The sequence below is a fragment of the Polyergus mexicanus genome, unplaced genomic scaffold (assembly GCF_030449975.1).
Source record: "Polyergus mexicanus isolate NDT 795.1 unplaced genomic scaffold, iyPolMexi1.0 SCAF_27, whole genome shotgun sequence".
NCBI classification, from domain to species: domain Eukaryota; kingdom Metazoa; phylum Arthropoda; class Insecta; order Hymenoptera; family Formicidae; genus Polyergus; species Polyergus mexicanus.
This window is the reverse complement of record NW_027223347.1, coordinates 3,144,382-3,163,338: the sequence shown is the minus strand read 5'-3', so window position 1 is coordinate 3,163,338 and position 18,957 is coordinate 3,144,382. Positions and strand designations below refer to the sequence as shown.

Genomic DNA, 18,957 nt, shown 5'->3' with positions numbered 1-18,957 from the left:
GATTAGAGTGCGCGTTGCCGTTCGAAACAACTGTGATAAAAACGATCGACAGATTTGGCAAGCGGCGAAAAGTTCTCGAAGCATCGATGACAAATGTCGAAAGTGGCTTCGCTATCGCACCTTGCTCCGTGACTACGACGAGATATCGTTGCGCGTCTACAATATTTCTGACAGCGTACAAAAATGTCCGATAAATGCGACGTAACACGCAACGGGTGTCCGTAGACGAAATGGGAAAAGTTTCGCATTGTTTACATCGTCCGTTGCAACGGCGACGCGCAAATTCCGCGAAATCCGGCACCGCTCGATGTACACACTCACACATACACATATACGGACCACGACACACCGCGGCGTTATCATAACCTAGTGACGTCAAATATTGATTTTGACACGTACACGTGACAAGGCGTCGGACACTGGCGCGCTGTAAATGCGTATATATATATATATATGTGTGTAACGCACTTGATGTGCACGTATGTGTGTGCATATATTATACATAGACGAGTCCGATGGTACAGTGTACGTACGCATTCGGCAGCTCGAGAACCAATGCACGTCGAATTTAGCCACTCATACACGCATCTACGCACGTTGATCCACCTCGCGAGCTCTGGAGAACTGCCACTTTCACACACACACACACACACACACACACACACACACACACACACACACATATATATATATACACAGAGTTGGGAACGTTACTCTATAAAAGTAACGCGTTACCGTTACTTAGAAAGTAACGATTCGTTACTTTTTCGTTATGTTTTTGTCTTTTGTAATGCCAAAATAAGCTATTAGATTATAAAATTATTTAATAATCCATATTAAATGTAATAATCTAAATTAGTCTCTATATAGTAAGCGTTTTTTATATTAAATTTATTTAATGATTCTAATTTTTGTATGTTAATATCTTAACTTTTTAATACACTTATCTTTAGAGGAATTTAAATTGTAATTTAGAAATTTCAATTTTGTCGAAAATTTTTATCAAACATTGTTTTCAAATATTGATAATATTATTAAGAGTGTATTCCGATATTCACTGCCAGTATTGTAAAATCTATAATTTACATTACTATAGATTTTCAGTACTGGCAGTGCCTATCAGGATGTAGCCTATGATAGAAGACTACAAAATATTTTTCAAAAAATACATCTATCTATTGAATAGATATCAGATGACGAAGAACCAAAATGTAACGGCTAATTCGTTATCGTTAACTGTAAAATTGTAACGACGTTATCGTCACCGTTACAAACAGAGAAAAGTAACGGTCGTTACAGAAAAAAAAAAGTAACTGTAACGATAACGATATTAAGGCGTTATTTCCCAATCCTGTATATGACACATACACCTGTAAAAGGAAGCGGCATTACGATAATATACCGGGAGAAAGGGCAAATTTTCGGTCTCGTTACATTTATCCCGCGATTTACAAGACAATAAACTTTACAGACAATATCAAGAAACTTTGGAATAATAACTATTGCACCATTTACTCGACAAATAGATAGATCGCATTTCGAGAAGACATTACACGATATTTGCAAATTAATATTATCATAATTTCACTCGAGTTTTTAATTTCATGCACACGTATAGTGTGTGCGATAATATAATATCTCTCATTATAATGTCTAACGTCAATATTTAAATAAATGGCTATAAATACCAATGCGAAAGCGCAATTATTTCTTCCCTCTCTCTCTTTCTCTGTATGTGTGCGCATATTTGTCTCTTTTTCTTGTTACATAATATTCTCTAAAGACAATGTTATTTCTTAAATCGAACAATGTCATCTTTTCGTATGGAAAGTATTTTAGCATAATTCGATGGCCGCACAATTGGGAAATTTGTGTTTTCTTGTTAATATCTTTGTATTAAATATTTAGCACATTCACATGTGTTAATTTAACATAATCCTGTTGTCTTAATTGGATTCAAACGGTAAATTATTAAAAGAACTGAAAAAAAGTATAAAAATAACACACTGTACACCTATTTTAAATTTTACACAATATTATTCCGCATTACTAGTGACAGAATTTATCTGTTAGTTGGAAAAAAAAAAACTTATCCTATAAAAAAAGTGAGAGTGATTATTACAGACTGTCAATAATATTTTTTCAAGTTAATTTTATGATGAAAAAATATATTGATTTTACAGAAAATTTCTCTCAAATCGCTACGAAGTTTGCGTTCATTTCGCGTTGAAATATTAACATAGTTATTAGTGTCATTATTCAAGATATTATTATTCATATAATGCTAAATTTGAATACAAAAATTTGTGTGGACCGTTTGGGACATGCGTTTTTTTTTATGTCAAATTCAAACCGAATGTTCCATTTGTGCGGGTATACCTGGTTCTGGATTCGCAACCGTATCGAGAAAGGTTAAAACTCGTACGCGCGTCACTTTTACGAAGAAGTCGTTGACGCTTGCATTTCGGGTCGATGTTTTCACAGCCGGTTAGTATACAGTTGCATGCGCCGCGTAAAAGGAGGTCATGGTACAACCAAATAGCAATAATAATACAAGAACTGCAAGTCCCACGCACACACCACACCACACCACACACCGCAGCACATCCGACGCTTTTAAAACTTTTAAAATCCAAACGGGCGGTTTGTGCAAGCAAGTGTATACGCTGACGACATCTGACGGTGAATAATGGCTATAAAATTCCGAGATACAGTGTCGGTAACATACCGTAGGTTCAAGAGAAAGAGAGAGAGAGAAGAAAAAGAAAAAAAAATAATCGAGGATTGATATAAATGTTTGCTGATTAATTTCTTTCAAAGCTACAAATGGTTAATACTATTTACACGAAAAATGTTTTTATTGATTTAATTACAATTTTGTCAATATAAACAAAGGTTAGATAGATAGATGGAGAAAGAGAAAGAAAGGGAGACAGAAGAAATTAACAATAATAAATACCAATGCGAAAGCGCAATGATTCTCTCTCTCTCTCTCTCTCTCTCTTCTCTTCTTCCCTCCTTTTTTATACCCTTTATATATTATCAGAAAGATAGCGTTGTTAGTGAAAAGATATCGTGCGTATACGACTAAATAGCAAAATGCAACTGATGCGAGAAATCAGTCTTTCAAATGCACACCGACGCCATCTGGCGTTAAAAAGGAAAAGATGCGACGACTATAAATTTCTACAATATCGACGAGGGTTAGTAAAATACATATATGTAACTGCTTTGGAATAAAAAAAATTGATATAAGTGTGAAAGAGATAAATAATTAATTCGTTGGTTAATTAATCAATTGCAATTAAAACGACTAATGCCAGTTGTGCAAGCAATATAGTTTTGCTAATATATAGCTTGTAATCTTATCATATGAAGAAAATTCTATAGACAAAAGAATCTTACATACCGTTCATCGGAAATTCTCCGATGTATCAAAGTTAAAAACGACTCTATTAATTAACGTACATATATATATCTTAAATGATTCCTCGTCGCATCATTCGTGCCATTAAATATTGTGGCTTTCGACTTGAAAACTGTAATAATTATACCGTCGTGGTGTAACATCAAATTATTTTATAATATATATCATAGCTCGATTAATAAAACTACAAGATGAACAGAGGGTATAACAATTCTGTAATTTAAGTGAGGGTGAAAATTACGAAAACGAGCAAATTCACTAGAGAATCTTCAGTGATTCTTTAAACTTTCGCTATTTATCACTTGGATTACAGAATCGATACACCCAGAGTTGTTTTTACCGACTTATCAAAGCGCGATCGCGATTATTATTAGGCGCATCGACCTTTAGGATATTGCGAATAGGAATGACTTTGCGTTTACCTTCTAGTTCGAAATACGTGGGATGCGAATAGATGTCGCGCGACGAAATCGTGCATCGAGGAATATGTTGCTTCTCGTATTATATACATACACACGTGTATGTATATATTTTTCTTTTAAAGTACACATCGATACGTTGATACGAGAGATACGATAGGCCGATAAAAATATTAACAATTAATTGACCAAATCGTGCAAAACATTGTAACACGACGCGTGTAACAGCGAAGTAAGAAAACGCTTCTGTTTTCACGCTCACGTCATCGTCGTCACCTTCGTGTACATTTTTTTTTTCTTCTCCTTTTTTTTCTTCAATGATATCCCTGGAACATACAGATATACTGATTGTCATATGACGCGACGACTAGGCGCTACGAAACGAAACTCGGAGTATGCTTACCGCTCGTACAGTCGGCGGCAAAACTTTGTCGCGGCTCGCATGGGGAAGTGGCGTATCGAGCCGTTAAATCGCAATATTGCGCCAGGGGCGTGATAAGAAAATTGTAGAGAAAAAAAAGTTGACCCGATTCGGTGTATATAGTATCCATATTGGAGCCCGCGATGCGAAGTTATCGCACGGCGAGAGCGATCTTTCCGGAAGCGCCGCCGTGGAGCGACGCGCGCAGACTGTACACCGTGGACGCCACCGGCAGCCACGAGCGGCCGCTTGACGTACAGCCAGGCTGAAAAGTACGCGGCGTCAGCCGTACGCGATGATCGAATTGGCACACTCGGATCGCCGAATTAAGCGTGGGGCGTCATGAGAAACTTGTCGGCCGTAAAAAACTAACACGATTCGGTGTATATAGTATTCGTTTTGGCGCGAGGCTTTTCGAGTTATTCGCGATCGAAGATGCGTTACGCGCGCGCGTATCGGCGCGCTGCCAGCAGGGACTGTCCCGACGGACGCTACGGGAGTCCGCAGCCGGCATAGGCTCAGTTGGCAGCAGCACGCACAGCGAGTAGCATCAACCATGGCCGATATCTCGAAGGACGAGCTACGCAAGGAGATCACCGGTAAGTGGCGATATCGCGCGATGTAGGCGATTCCGGGGCCGTATTATCCCGTAATCCTACTCGTCTCGGGCGTTAGCGCGCGTTACGCGTTCGCGCCGCATCGGGAATACGGGCGAAATCGGGCTCTTTGCTCTTGCGACGTGACGTCCTTAGCGCGCACGTATGTGGCCCGAGTGGCGTGCCCCACGCCGGCCATTACAACCGCGATTCGCCGTATTTCGCCACCTACGTATCGGTTTAACGGCGCGATCGCCCGGATAGACGGCCCGTGCAATTCGCTCTGCATTTTCGGAGCAGCCACTTCGGTCACCAGGCGAAAAGTCGGATTTTTCCTCGTTCGCTATAAAAAGATAGCTTTTCTCGCCCCGTCCTCGCGGCGGATCGTCTATATGACGCGTCTCGAGTGTGTGTGTGTGTGGTGGCGCGCGCCTATCGCTCTCGCTCTCTCGCATTCGTGTCTCATTGCCTCATCTCTCTCTCTCTCTCTCTCTCTCTCTCTCTCTCTCTCTCTCTCTCTCTCTCTCTCTCTGTACTCGTCATTCTCGCGTATACTTCTCGATACCGCGTCACGACGGATTTTTGCGTCGTGGTAGAAAAAAGAAAAAAAAGTGCGTATTCCTACGCGAATCTCCTTCGAGAAAGGAGATTACGCTCTTCGTCGATCGTAAGCGAGCGAGCGCGCGCGCGTTGCCCTTTTTCCCTCCTTCGCGCGCCTCTCGCGTATCGCCGATTGGATAGTCATTGGTTATAACCGCCACCGCACACGCACATACGTACACATACGTGCATACGCGCGCACACGCACACATGGCCGTTACCGTGCTCCTCTGCCCCGAGAGATATTTGTCGATCTACTCGTCTTTTCCCGCCGCGGTGTAAAAGAGCGCTGCCTCGCACCATTACAACCGCGACTCCGCCGTTGTAAATTACATAGCGGTTAACGAGAGGTAGCGCGCGAGCGCGCGCGCGCGTATTTTTTCGTTGGAGATTTTCGGCGAGAATCGACCGAGAGCGCGCGCGCACGAGAGAGAGAGAGAGAGAGAGATCCGCGTTCCCTATGCTACGCTACCTTATCTCTCCCTCGCGTTCTCTCTCTCTCTCTGTCTCTCTCTCTCTCTTCCCTACTTTCGTCTTCTCGCGGTTTTTGATCTTTTCCGGAATCAATGCGCCGGCCGATCAACCGCGTCGCGCGGAAAAGAATCCCTCCGCGTCGCGTCGTCGCCTCGTCGCGTACTTTCAGTGATATTCCGTTAGTGTCTCCGATCGGCGATGACCGGTACGGCCGGCGCGCGCCACGGCGGCCATTTGCGCTCGATATTTACTAGATGTCCCGACGCGCGGGAAACCGTACTATACCCCAGATCACGTACACACGCCAGAAGCGCCATGTACGTAAACGCGGAAAAATGAATGGCGACGCACACATACTCTCGCTTTTTTTTCTTCTCTCTCTCTCTCTCTCTCTCTCTCTCTCTCTTTTGAATGCAGATATCGGGAAGGAATAAATGTGCGTATATATTTCTTAATTTATCTTTTGCCATGAGTTTTTCTTTTTTTTTCTCCTCCTTCGGCGTCGTTCCTTTCAAATAATAATAGAAATTCTGATGAATACAATGTTTCTGTAGGAAAATACTATGAGTCACATTTTATAATTAACATTGATAATTCAAATAAAAATTGTGTAACATATGACTATGTTTGGTATTAAAAATTTCTTAAATTTTTTTAATTTTTCTTAATAATAATTAAATAAAATTAATAAATAAAATTGGTAAAACATCATGACACACGTATTGATAAAATGTTTATTAATTTTGTTTAGCCATCCTCAAGGATGCTGATCTCACTACAATGTCTGCTAAAAAAGTGAGGCAACAAATTGAAGAGAAACTTGATATTGACCTCATAGAAAGGTAAGCGACGAGTAGGGAATGTGATTACGAATGTAAATAATTTTGTTTATGTCATTAAAAGTCTATTTATGTTGCGCGATACGAAAAATTAACATGCGTTTACATATATAAAAAATAACACGCAGAAATGATAGCAATTTTAATTTTCAATTGATTTATATTATATAATAGGATCCAAAATGCTGTCACATATAAAGTATTTATTCATATTTATTAGGTATTTATTCATAGTAAATTTGTAATGACTATATAAAGACTATTTTTCTCTCACCAACTCAAATCTCACTGTATTCTTCCTTGTTTTTATCTTCATATATATGCAAGATTAATGTAATTGTGTTGTGTGTTAAGATATTTATATAATATAAAAAAACATTTCTTATATCACATATTTTTTTGTATCGGCAGCCAAATCAACATTAACTTAGAAGTTGTACATTAATAAAATATTGTATTATAGTAGATATAAAAATTAACATAAATATGCAAACAATAATTATAAAATACTTATTTATTTTTCTCATATTTTGAAACAATACTTATAATAAGATATGTATTTTTAAGTAGAGAAGAGAATAGTTTCTTTATCAAATTTAGCTTAACCTATCGTATGCATGATAGATTTGAATGAAATATTACGATAATTTATCTTTTAATATGGCAAGCACTCACTTCAATATACTTGTTATCATTGAAAGTGAACAAAGCTGAAAGCGGACACATAATAGGCGCTTGTGCATTGTAAAATAATGCAGAAGAGAGTCTCTCAATGTCCAAGAAAAAAAAAGAGGATTTCTGAGTGGAACTGAAATAATAATTAGATATAAGTTACCATCTCGTTCCTCCTCTGACATGCACATTTTAATTTACACATTTCTATTTTTAATATCTTACATATATTTATAAATTATGTTTTTTTTTTTATTTTTTTTTAATAGGAAAAAAGAAGTCGACGATTTAGTCATGGAATGTCTTCAAGAAAAACAAGATGGAGGAAAGAAAAAGAAAAAGGCTGCTAGCGAAGAATCTGAAGACGGTGAAGAGGAGGAGGAAGAAGGTTCAGAAGAAGAAGAGGAGGAAGAGGAAAAGAAACCAGCCAAGCGAAATCCTGCTAAAAAGGCTCCCAACAAACGTAAGAAGGGTTCTTCCGATGATGAAGAAAGCGCTAGTGATGATGATGCTAGCGATGAAGAGTACAGCCCAAAGAAACCTAAAGTTGCACCCAAAAAAAGTAAAATATATTTTCGTCACTGTCGAACGATTAAGCTTCGACATATGCTTCGCATTTCCGAATGTTTGATCCGTTCATTGGCAATGGTTGTTAAGCGTTTCTTCCATTACATCGATTTTTAAACAAAATTTTGTAACTTTGCGAGACTGTATTTCATTAACTATTGGACCAAATAATTTAAAACTTGCACTACATGTTGAGTATTGAATTGTGAATAACTCTCCAAAATGGTAGCACAAACTGATCAAACGTTAGGAAATGCGAAGCGAGTCTTGAAACTTAATTGTTCGATAGTGTCGAAGTGATATTATTATTTTATTATTAAGTCATTATTAGCATTAAAATTTTATTAAAAAATGTCAACTTTTTGGTAGATAAGCCTGGAAAGAAGGGAAAAAAGAAGGGAAGCGACAGCGACAGTGATGAAGACTGGGGTAAAAACAAAAAGGCTCCAGGAAGTACAGCAAAGAAAGGTGGCGGTAGCAAAGGCAAGGGGGGTGGCTATACACGCGCTATCACGCTATCTCCAGAACTCGCCGCGGTTGTCGGTGCAGAACAAATGGCTCGACATGAAGTCGTGAAAAAAGTATGGAGTATCATTAAAGAAAGGAATCTTTATGTAAGTATCATTATTGATGGCATCACTTATCTAAAATTTTTCATACTACGAGACATTTTTTATTTTACCAATTTGATCTTACATTAGAAGTCGCATACTAGCTATTATATTTATATGTCAAATATTTACAAAAAGTTGCTAAAATGATTGGAGTTTTTACAGGATCCTAAGAATAAACAATTCGCAATTTGTGATGAGGAATTATTGAAGGTAATCGGCGTAAAGCGCTTCAGAACTTTTGGTATGATGAAATACCTCAAAAATCACTTTGTAGATTAAATCATATTTCAACCCCGATCTCTGACAAGTTATATACATATATAACATATTCCAAGGTGCGTCTCGTGCACCTCTCCATCTTTCTCACGATACATATATATACATATATATATATATACACATGAAACACAACGTATTTCTTGCGACTTAAGACTTTAGACCATGTTTACACCATTCCGACGTATTCTGCCGCCCATCGTAATCATTTTGTCCTATTGGTTATTACAATACCGTACTTTGATCCTGTAAGCATCATAGATATGACTTCCAACAAATGTTAGGAATAACGTTTTGATAATGTGCAACAAGTATAATTGCCAGTGATTACCGATAACTTCATCTAATATTGGGACAATTATTACCATGGACGTTCAGATGATTTCGAAATGTGAATACATTACAGTGGCCAATAGTCAATAAGCTGGTTTTAAGTCATTTAATTCAAAATAAATGTTATATTATTTGTATGATCATGATTAATAATAATATCTTATTCCAAACGCGGTAACACGACGCACCATTATAATAATGACATTTAAATTAACTAGAAAAAAGTGAGAGAGAGAGAATACATTTAAATTTGAAAGTAATTTTTTTTGAGAAGTTTTATTTTAACTGACACATTTATCACATTGATGTGTGGCACAGTTGCTTTCAATATATTTGAGATATGGACTAGAAAAAATTTTTTTCTCTTTGTATTATATCAATAATTATCTTAAAAAAATCACATGATACTTTTGTCTTTTCGTTTTACCCTTTTAAAGAAAATGCTTCTTGGTAATATTGGATGCAACAGAATGATAGATTTCACCTAAAAAAAGTGTGGATGTTTAAAAGAAATGCGGAAAAATAAAGAGAAAAGCTATGCGAAAAATCATCCTGTACCTCTTCTGTATAATAGCTACATTATACACATGAAAATGTAAGCAAAGTTTAATTGTATTATCGTGTAATTACTAATTATTGTCGTAATATAGATTTCTTGGTGTAAAAATTGAAAATCTAACATTTAAGATCTAATGGTAAAACAATATATTCATTGAAAAGTACGATATAAGCACTTTAAAAGTCACAATGCGCGAAGCGGTTACTGGCGCAATGTTGAAGTGTAGGAAGTAAAATAGGCTCACGGGGCAAGGTGCGGAATCTTAACCGCATATGTCTGTTCGAGCTTCGACATGTGTAAAATTCGTGTATTTTGAATATAAATTAAAGAAATGCTGGCCTAAACCACGAGGAAAGCCACACGAATGAAATCCTACAGTTTGCGATAACGAAAGCATACATACGCGAAAAAAATATGTGCGCACGGAATGATGAATTATAATGCTAATATTTGTGTTTTCTAAAAAGAAAAAAAAATGGTTTAAGCTGTAATGTTCCGTGAAATGTATTTGGAAATGTCATTAAAAAGAGTATTGCTTTCATTTTTTTTTAAATTGCATCTTGCGTGTAATTTATTTCAATTATTTCCTAGTATTCCTCTAAACATTACCCGATATATATATATATATATATCCTTTAACGTTCTAAATAAATGTAATCTCATGTATTATTGATTATTTACGATGCTGTAAATATATAATTCTATTAAAATATATTTTTAATAGTATTTATATCTCTTGTTATGTGATTAATGCGCGTCACGTGCGGGTCATTCATTAAAACATTTATATATGTATACAAGATCACACAAATATTTAAGAAATTGAGAGACTTAAATTTTTTATAAGTGTTCAAGCTCCTCTTCCAAAAACGATACAATATGTTGATTATCATCCCGTCTGCCTCGCAAGCCAAATATGAACGTTTGGAGATTCTTTGTGTTTGTATAGTTATCTCTTCTGGTTTGAACTTGCTTATCCTGAGGCGGAGTCGCTTGTACATAAACACCATGTGAGTTGAATGTCTGCGTACTACGAGTAACGCATCGACTTATGTTTGCCTGAAAAATTATCATATGTGTGAAATCGAACATTTTTCATCTACAGAATTAAGAAAGAATACAAAGCAAGATACTACATACGACACATAAAATATATTACATACATTGCGATATATCATGACATTTTACAAGAAATAATTTATCAAAATATTAAAAATTATATATGAATTAATTAAAATGTAGAGTACTATTAAAAAATTACTATTGTTAAAAGAAGGAAAATGTATGTTTGAAACATAGAAAAATATATTTCACTGATTAAATATTTTCTGGTAAAGCTAATAAAATTCGACTCACTAAGCGTAAAGCTCTTCGTCTCAACTCCCAGACGTTGGAAGTATAATCTTTATCGATGTAAGGCGGTAATATGTGAACGTCCGTTTGAATCTTTTGATCATGACGGACTTTTAACTGCAACCCTTTCTCCGTAATTCTTGTGGAAAATGAATATTTTATATCTCGTTGTCAGATAAATACATAACAAAGTGCAGTTATACAATCATCAACTCACTCTTCTTGACTTTGCATAGCTTCAATTTCTTCGTGCAATTGAAACAGATGTATATGTTCCGGATGATTGCGAACAAAATTGAGCGCCTCGTAAACGTACCTATTAATAGTAGGTGTTAAAAAAATCACGAATCACTTTTATTTACAAATAAAAGTACCTGTCGGGATTTTTTCCGAATTTAGCTGCCGCTTCGGGCGATTTGAAAGCGTAAAATTTTCCTCGCCATTTTGCCACACCGTTGTTCGGATTTCCCGGTATTAAAGCTCCTTTGGATGTGGCGAACGTCCATGCGCAAAATCCTAGAAACTGATATAATCTTTTTTTTTTTTAATTGCGTGAAAATTTATTTGATACAGTTTTTCAAATAAAACCGCGTGTAAATCTTTTGACATGTACAAGGATATTTTATTTCTTTAATCTTATAAAATTATACAAATATACAATATATATATATATATATATATATATATATATATATATATATATATAAATATTATTCTACTGCGTTTACCTCTAAATTAATCTTCTCGAAATCCTTTGTGACATTTGGATAATATATTAAACATTCTCCGCATTCCGCTGTAAAAATGTCAATATTTATACCGTCAAAATAAAATCAAAGGATAAACATATCCGTTTTAATCTAAGATTTATCCTAATTTAAATAACTGTGATAATATAATAATTTAATTAATTATTTTTAAATATATCTGCCACAGTTTCTGATAAATATAGATTTCAGCTATATAGATAAGAATAATCTTTACTTATTAAATTGCCCATAGAACGTTCCAATCTTTCAGCGTCAGTCAGAATATCCAGTTCCTGAGCAATGTCATTGAACTTTTGATCGTAGACATTTACAGTCTATGACGCAAATACAATATATATCATACTGAATACATATTTTTAAGAAATATTGTATGCTTAAATCAATATTATAAATGAATGTATTGATACCTTATTACTCAAATTCTGTAATTCCCAGAGAAAATTGTTAACGCTGCTCAAAATGATCACCTCATCTTGCAAACCCATCCATATATCCGCTAGATCAATAAATTGTGGCTAATAGGCAGATTGATATACATCATTATATTTCATCATATAAAAATTCTGCTAATAGAAATAAAAACTACGAACGCAAGGATTTCTTTCATCTCAACGATTATGATGTTTATACGAAAACAGATTTTATCGAAAATATTAAAAGCGAAATTGGAGAGACTCTATAAGTATTTCAATTCCTGGGCATATATTAATAAAAATCGGAACGTTAACAAAGTAATTATGCTGTGCGCGTCGATTACAATCTATTCTTTTAGGTAACGTTAGCAATCATATTTACGTAGACTACAGCAGTGGGAATAGCTGTCTTGTATCGAACAGTATCGTGCAGTTTGAAGAGTCGCGTCTGAAGACGATCCATCAGAGTCTTCACTGCGTTCTCGCTGCGCTCCACATCGCTCAACAGCTTTCTACAACGAGGTCATATTCAAAATTATGTCAATTGCATATTAAACATTACGTGGCCTCTTTCGGAAGATACCGAATGTAGATCTCTTGCTGACGACTAGCCGTTAACATCTCGATAGCCCATTTCACGTGCTCTTCCAGATCAGACGTCGCTCTTTTCATAATCGCCTTTTCCACAATAGACGTAAATTTGTACACGTTGGCCATTAGTGGCTCTAATAGCTCGAGGACAGAATTACGGGTCTTCGTTAAAGCTTCTTGTAGGATGCTGGGCACTGAAAGCAATTATCGTTATAATCGTTCGTAGCGTAAAAGCGTGCGTATATTTTTTTTCTCTTTTGCTCAAAACTTCGTTGAAGTTAAAAAGTTATCCGTGCTCTTACGATCGTCGATCCCTTCGCCGCCGCGTTGACGATCTCTATTAAATAAGCGGATTCCAGCAATTATGCACATCAATTCCATCAATTGTTCCTCTTTCTCCCGTTTTGGCAAAGTCACATAATGAGGCAGCTCGGAAGTATCCAAGACGCTCCGCAGCGCCAACGAAACTTCTCTAATGTGAAATATTATAGTCTTGCAATATTATATCTAGAATACTAATCCTTGTTCATTAAAGATTCTATGAGGATTTGAGCATAATAATAATAATTTAATCAATTATTCTTAAATGTAATATCTGTCACAATTTTTGATAAATGCAAATTCCAACCTATAGATGAGAATTATCATTACATTTATTGGCAATAATAACGTGGCAATTGACACAAGAAATTTTTTTATAATCGAGAAGATGGGAAACTAAATACATCATTTTATTTGATTTTATTCAACTTTCAATTTTTATTAAATCGTAATGTGTATTTATTATTATTGTATGAAATACTTTAGAATCGAGGGGACCGTAGGGCTTCCGAGACCGCTTAGCAACGTTATCACTGTCAATATTTTCTGATAATATCTTTCCGTATCCTTGCCACTTTCCAATTTAGTAGTCTCGCAAATTTCGCCAACCAGAGATCCAGTCTTTTGATGCAGTCGTAACCGATGCTTTTTGACAGTTTCGTCTGGGGAAACCGCGCACAAGACACAATGATTTAAAAAATAAAAATCTAAATATAACGAAGCGAAAAAATCTTTTTACCTCTGTCATGATAATGCTTGACAAAGTACAGCTGATTTTTCAAAGTTACCAGACTGGGTTTGCTCTGATCACGCAGCCTCTCCACTATCGCTTCGATTACTTTTGCGTTGCTCTCCTCGTCGTTTTCTTTTATTCGATATATTGGATTTAATTGATATAAGGAAAGCTAGAATTATTTTCAGGAACAATAATTGTAATTGTTGCTTGTTACACGTTGCTTTGAGACAAACTGTATTTCAGTAATATTTCTTTGATTATTAAATTACCAAAAACGAGGCCAAATCCTTAGTCACTGGTGTTTCTTTCACTTTACATTCGTTTAAAATCCTTTTCGTCAATTCTTTTCGCACATTTTCCATCCTAGGAAGCAAATAACACTCCTCCTTCAGCTGATTTAGAAAGTCTCACTTGCTACAGTACGTTGTGGATTCAAACAAAACCATCCGTCCATAAAGTTTGATCAATACTTGTATCGAAACCATTTGTTGTCGCTATATTTGAAGATTCCTTTCAATCTCTTTAAATATTATTGTAGAATTGAAGAGATTATTGCTCATTGCGCAAATAACTTTGATATGTAATATATAAACGCAACACAAAAAAAAAGAATAATCTTGTATCGATTAATATATTTCTTACTTATTTCACGCATTATAAAATATGTATAAACTTTATCCAGCATGGATTTATGATTAATATATTTATTTCACATATTAAAATATGTAGCTATAACAACACGCATGTCTAGAGAGCATATATACGAAGCACAAACTTTATCGATAAGTTCAATTTTTAAAAATATGTGTATTTATATTTCTCATTTAATGTTATATTGTATATATATATATATATATATAACATTAAATGAGAAATATATATATGGCTTTATTTAGGAAATAAAAATGCATTATTTTTTCAGATAATGGAAAATCGTAGTAGGAATCGAATTTATCAATATCTCATTTTTTCTTTCAACGTGTGAGGCTTGAAAATCTCTTTCCAAATTCGAAAAATCAATTTTTTAATTATAAAAATCACATTGTCAGTGATGAAATGATCGCGCGCGTATTTAAATTCGAGCGCGCTCGCGGTCGTGCGTGCTCGGCTATTTCCGCGCCGCCTCGTCTCTCGCCGCCATGTCGACGGCGGGAGTGAGTGGGGGTCGCGGCCGACTTCAGAGCTGTCGCGACGATCGGCGCGAACCGAACGGAACGGTGTCAGTCGGGTCGGGTGGTCGGTCGGTAACGGGAGTGCGGTGTGCGTACGCGCGAGCGACAGACGCGATACAGCCAACGTGCGAGGAAGGCGTGTGCGACGGGAGCGTGTTGTCATGTCGTTGGCGTGAATCGCGGTCAACGGCGTTTAGCAACCAGCCAGTCGTGTCCGAGTCTCGGGAACATGGCGCGCGATTGCCGACGCGTCGTCGTCGTCGCCGTCGTCGGAAGCGGCAGCGGTGGCAGTGCGACAGTGAGGTGCAAACTGGTGCTGGTCTTTTTGGTGTTGCTGCTGGCGATCGTCGTTCCTGCCGCATACGCCGACAGTCAAGGTGAGTCATGCCGTCGATTTCTCATTAAACACGCTACGCGCGTGTCCATATTAATGCACGCGAGTGTCATTAGCTTCTTGTTTTTCACGGCGATATCTACGTGTCGTTTGATCGTTTATATATATATAGTATCGGTATGAATAATACCGATAACGAATATCGTGCGATTTGAAGTTGACGTTACAGGGTGAAAATAATCGCGCGCTTGTATGTTTCAAGATGGTTCGATTTACCTCTACATTACATTCATTTATAAGACGTTTGTTGATGCTTCCCTCGCTTATCGTACATGTTTTTTTCTCTGAAATGAAATTTATATTTATATCAGTTAATTTCACACATATAGTTGCTTCGAAAATATGAAAAGATATGAAATCCGTGTTGATTCGCGCCAAATTCACACGGTAGCAACCATACGTGATTTTTTTTTTTTTTTTTTTTTTTATTTCACAATCATATATAATACTTTCAAATCTACGATTTCTCTTTCATCTGTGCGGTTTACATTTCTGATTGCGCCGATTGTGAAAGTTTAATCTCCTTTTATAATAATTGTACGCTCAGATAAGAAATTGTTTTCTCCATTTCGTTATAAATTATTTTTTACATTTCTCTGTTTATATCTTTATTTCAAATATGTAATATATATAAATATATATAAATATATATTTAAATATATATTTAGAAACAAAAGATAATAAAATCAACGTATTTACACTGGAAAAAAAAAAAAAAATTGTTGACTTGACTAAATCCGTTCAATCAATTACTATTTTTTGAAATATTTATATATTTAAGCCAAATACGACATATTAAATCTAAAGGCCATCACACACGAAATTGCGTAAGGACGTAGGCGTAGGAAAATCGACCAATCCCAATCGAGTATTTGGCTATCCTTCCACTTTGACGGAAAGCCCAATATTCGATTGGGATTGGTCAATTTTTTTACGCTTACGTTTTACGTTCTTACGAAATTTTGTGTTCGATGGCCTTAACATGACACATACGTTTGACTTAAATACTTAAATATTTCAATGTAAAAAATGATAATTAGTTGAACGGATTTAGTCAAGTTAATAATTTTTCTTTTTTTCCGGTATAATATTAAAATAATATTTAAGAAATCAATATTTATATCTGAGCAAGAAATGATTTACGAAAATACCAAATACACACACACGCACAATACTGCGTGCGCATTTATAAATTTAATAAGATCCATTCATCGTATATATTTATTATTTTTAATTTACGAAACAAATTTTTTGCGTGATCGATCAATGACACAGGAATTGTCGCGACTCACGCGCGCGATGACACGTTCTCATATGATCGATGAATCGTTTGACATGTTTTGTTCATACTACAAACCATTCATTGCACTTTCATGGTCACGGAACGTGACTGACGTCATTGCATGCGATTTCGTTTGCGATACATGTACGCCGAGGAAAAAAAAAAAAAAAAAAAAAAAAAAAAAAATGTTAACTTGACTAAATTCGTCCAACTAATTACTATTTCTTTAATTGAAGTATTTTCATATTTTAAGTCAAATACGACATATTAAATAATTAAATCTAACATGAGGTATATTTTATTTAGATAGTTAAATATTTCAATTAAAGAGATACAAAGAAATATTAATTAGTTGGACGAATTTAGTCGAATCAACAATTTTTTTTTTCTCAGTGTACCTATCGTTTTGGCGAGATGATCCGCGTCGTTTGCTTCTTCCAGGGAATTCTCTAACTACGGGTGAGATTCCTTTGTTCGTTATAATATCGTGTCGCGATGTTACTCCAAGAGCAAATGTCAAGCTCAGCAAATCGCATTTGAATTAATAATCAACTGTTTCCTGTACAATACTTTTATGCGTCACATATGTCAAATATGTTTTATGCAAACTTTATGTATTGAAAATTTGCTGAATACTATTTTTTGCAATTTTAAATTCTATTTAAAAATTTTTATATTTTTACAAGTATTCTATATTATATCGCTATACTGTAGACGATATATATACAATTTTAATTTTAATGTTTGATATATACTTAAAATTTTTTTTACACTTCATATAATCATCTCAAGATAAATATAAGAAATCGCTATATATTTATTTCCTAACATATTTAATTATATTAATACAGAGAAATAGAAAAATAAGAATTGTAATACTGATTTTATTTATAATATGTGATTTGAATCTTCTAATGGAAAATAATTTTTGGTATCGCATCATTAATGATTGTGATGGATATGAATTGCAAAAACATCAATAATGTTCTAAAGGATCATATGCAGAATCTATTTTATCTTTAATATAGAAAATTGATAAATAAATATAACTATCGGGGGGGGGGGGACTTGATGGAGAGAATCGTGTAATGTGAAACGACCACGATAAGGATTACGTATTTAATTCAACGGAGATGTATTAATCTGTATTGGATTCGCTTCGCATCATTATATTTGAGCTCTTTTCTTAAACGATTTTCTCATTTTCTATCAGACTATGGTCGCTATTCTTGACACTATTTTTTCAAAGTTGACGCGCTCACATCGTTAGATGACAGAAAATAGAACATGTAAAGGAAACGGTAGAATCTTTCGAAGGGGCCGTAAAATGATTTGATTCTAGTATCCCTTGTAAAATAGCATTTCGACGATCTTTCTGAGATGTAAGCGCGATTTATGTAAATTGTCACGCATGCACCTCCGGTGACTTTATTCATCGTGAACGAGATGACAAACGTCTTATTCTTCAAACGCGCAACTCCAAATGATTAGCATACAGCTCGAGGTACGGACTGTCACGATAAAGTAGAAAAAAATTTTAATTTATCCGTTTGCGCGCGCGAATAGATTCATTATCGATCGATAATCGAGCGCGGATCATTCCGATAAGATGTCATCATTTTTAATATTTTCAACAGCGAAGCGTTTGTGGAAAATGGATGGAGCATCCGTATCTCTCGCGATTAACGTTTATATTAAATTTTAATCCGAGATTATTCCTTTCCGATAACGATTTTAAGTATATATTAAACGATGAATCGTCGCGATCGGTTTCCGCTGCAGTTCGGATATAAATAATCGCCCTCGCGTATAAAAAGGAGGTCCCCAGCGAGGATGAAAGTACCCTGACAAAGGGGACGCCGTGGAATTTATATCCATTGTTGGACCCGGGGGAGAGAATCGCCAGTTCGTCAGTGGAGTCGATAAAAATTTATGAGTGTACGTTGAATGTAAATGCGATGGCGGCCGTACGAAGGATTTATGGGCATTTACATTACGATTTATTTATTCTTTCCGATCATGTGAGGCGAGCACGTACGTTAAGACCTCCAAAAATGCTTGGATTTAAAGGCTGTCTGCCTTAACGTTGAATCGATCGCAACGTGAAATTCTCTTCATATTTCGTTTT

The 18,957-nt window shown here is 35.7% G+C and overlaps 3 protein-coding genes and 1 long non-coding RNA gene across 4 annotated transcripts in view; 2 read left to right on the top strand and 2 right to left on the bottom strand.

The window, feature by feature from the left end:
* LOC138943536 (uncharacterized) overlaps window positions 1-4,456 on the bottom strand; it is a 214,881-nt gene extending 210,425 nt beyond the window's left edge. Inside the window, exons 1-2 of the long non-coding RNA XR_011448485.1 lie at window positions 4,250-4,456; window positions 3,850-4,172 (exon numbers count right to left, since the gene is read on the bottom strand). This is a non-coding gene — a long non-coding RNA (uncharacterized lncRNA). The remainder of the gene's footprint in view (window positions 1-3,849; window positions 4,173-4,249) is intronic.
* Window positions 4,457-4,757: 301 nt separating this feature from the next.
* Non2 (upstream activation factor subunit spp27 homolog Non2) lies at window positions 4,758-10,355 on the top strand. Its single transcript, XM_070314425.1, has 5 exons — window positions 4,758-4,866; window positions 6,689-6,779; window positions 7,718-8,010; window positions 8,385-8,629; window positions 8,792-10,355. Exons 1-5 carry the CDS (start codon window positions 4,824-4,826, stop codon window positions 8,906-8,908), a joined length of 789 nt encoding a protein of 262 aa, XP_070170526.1. The 5' UTR covers window positions 4,758-4,823; the 3' UTR covers window positions 8,909-10,355.
* A 106-nt stretch (window positions 10,356-10,461) lies between these two features.
* Window positions 10,462-15,064, bottom strand: LOC138943529 (cilia- and flagella-associated protein 206). The gene is made up of 14 exons (XM_070314417.1): window positions 15,023-15,064; window positions 14,251-14,475; window positions 13,985-14,150; window positions 13,727-13,907; window positions 13,227-13,396; window positions 12,917-13,118; window positions 12,716-12,845; window positions 12,328-12,435; window positions 12,135-12,234; window positions 11,879-11,946; window positions 11,525-11,673; window positions 11,368-11,466; window positions 11,154-11,289; window positions 10,462-10,856 (listed from the first exon to the last, which is right to left on the bottom strand). The coding sequence occupies exons 2-14, from the start codon at window positions 14,341-14,343 to the stop codon at window positions 10,638-10,640; spliced, it is 1,821 nt and encodes a 606-aa protein (XP_070170518.1). The 5' UTR covers window positions 14,344-14,475; window positions 15,023-15,064; the 3' UTR covers window positions 10,462-10,637.
* Window positions 15,065-15,176: 112 nt separating this feature from the next.
* Window positions 15,177-18,957, top strand: part of Meltrin (meltrin) — a 97,570-nt gene continuing 93,789 nt past the window's right edge. The window contains exon 1 of the mRNA XM_070314572.1: window positions 15,177-15,530. Within this exon, the coding sequence (XP_070170673.1) occupies window positions 15,383-15,530 (148 nt within the window). The 5' untranslated portion in view covers window positions 15,177-15,382. The remainder of the gene's footprint in view (window positions 15,531-18,957) is intronic.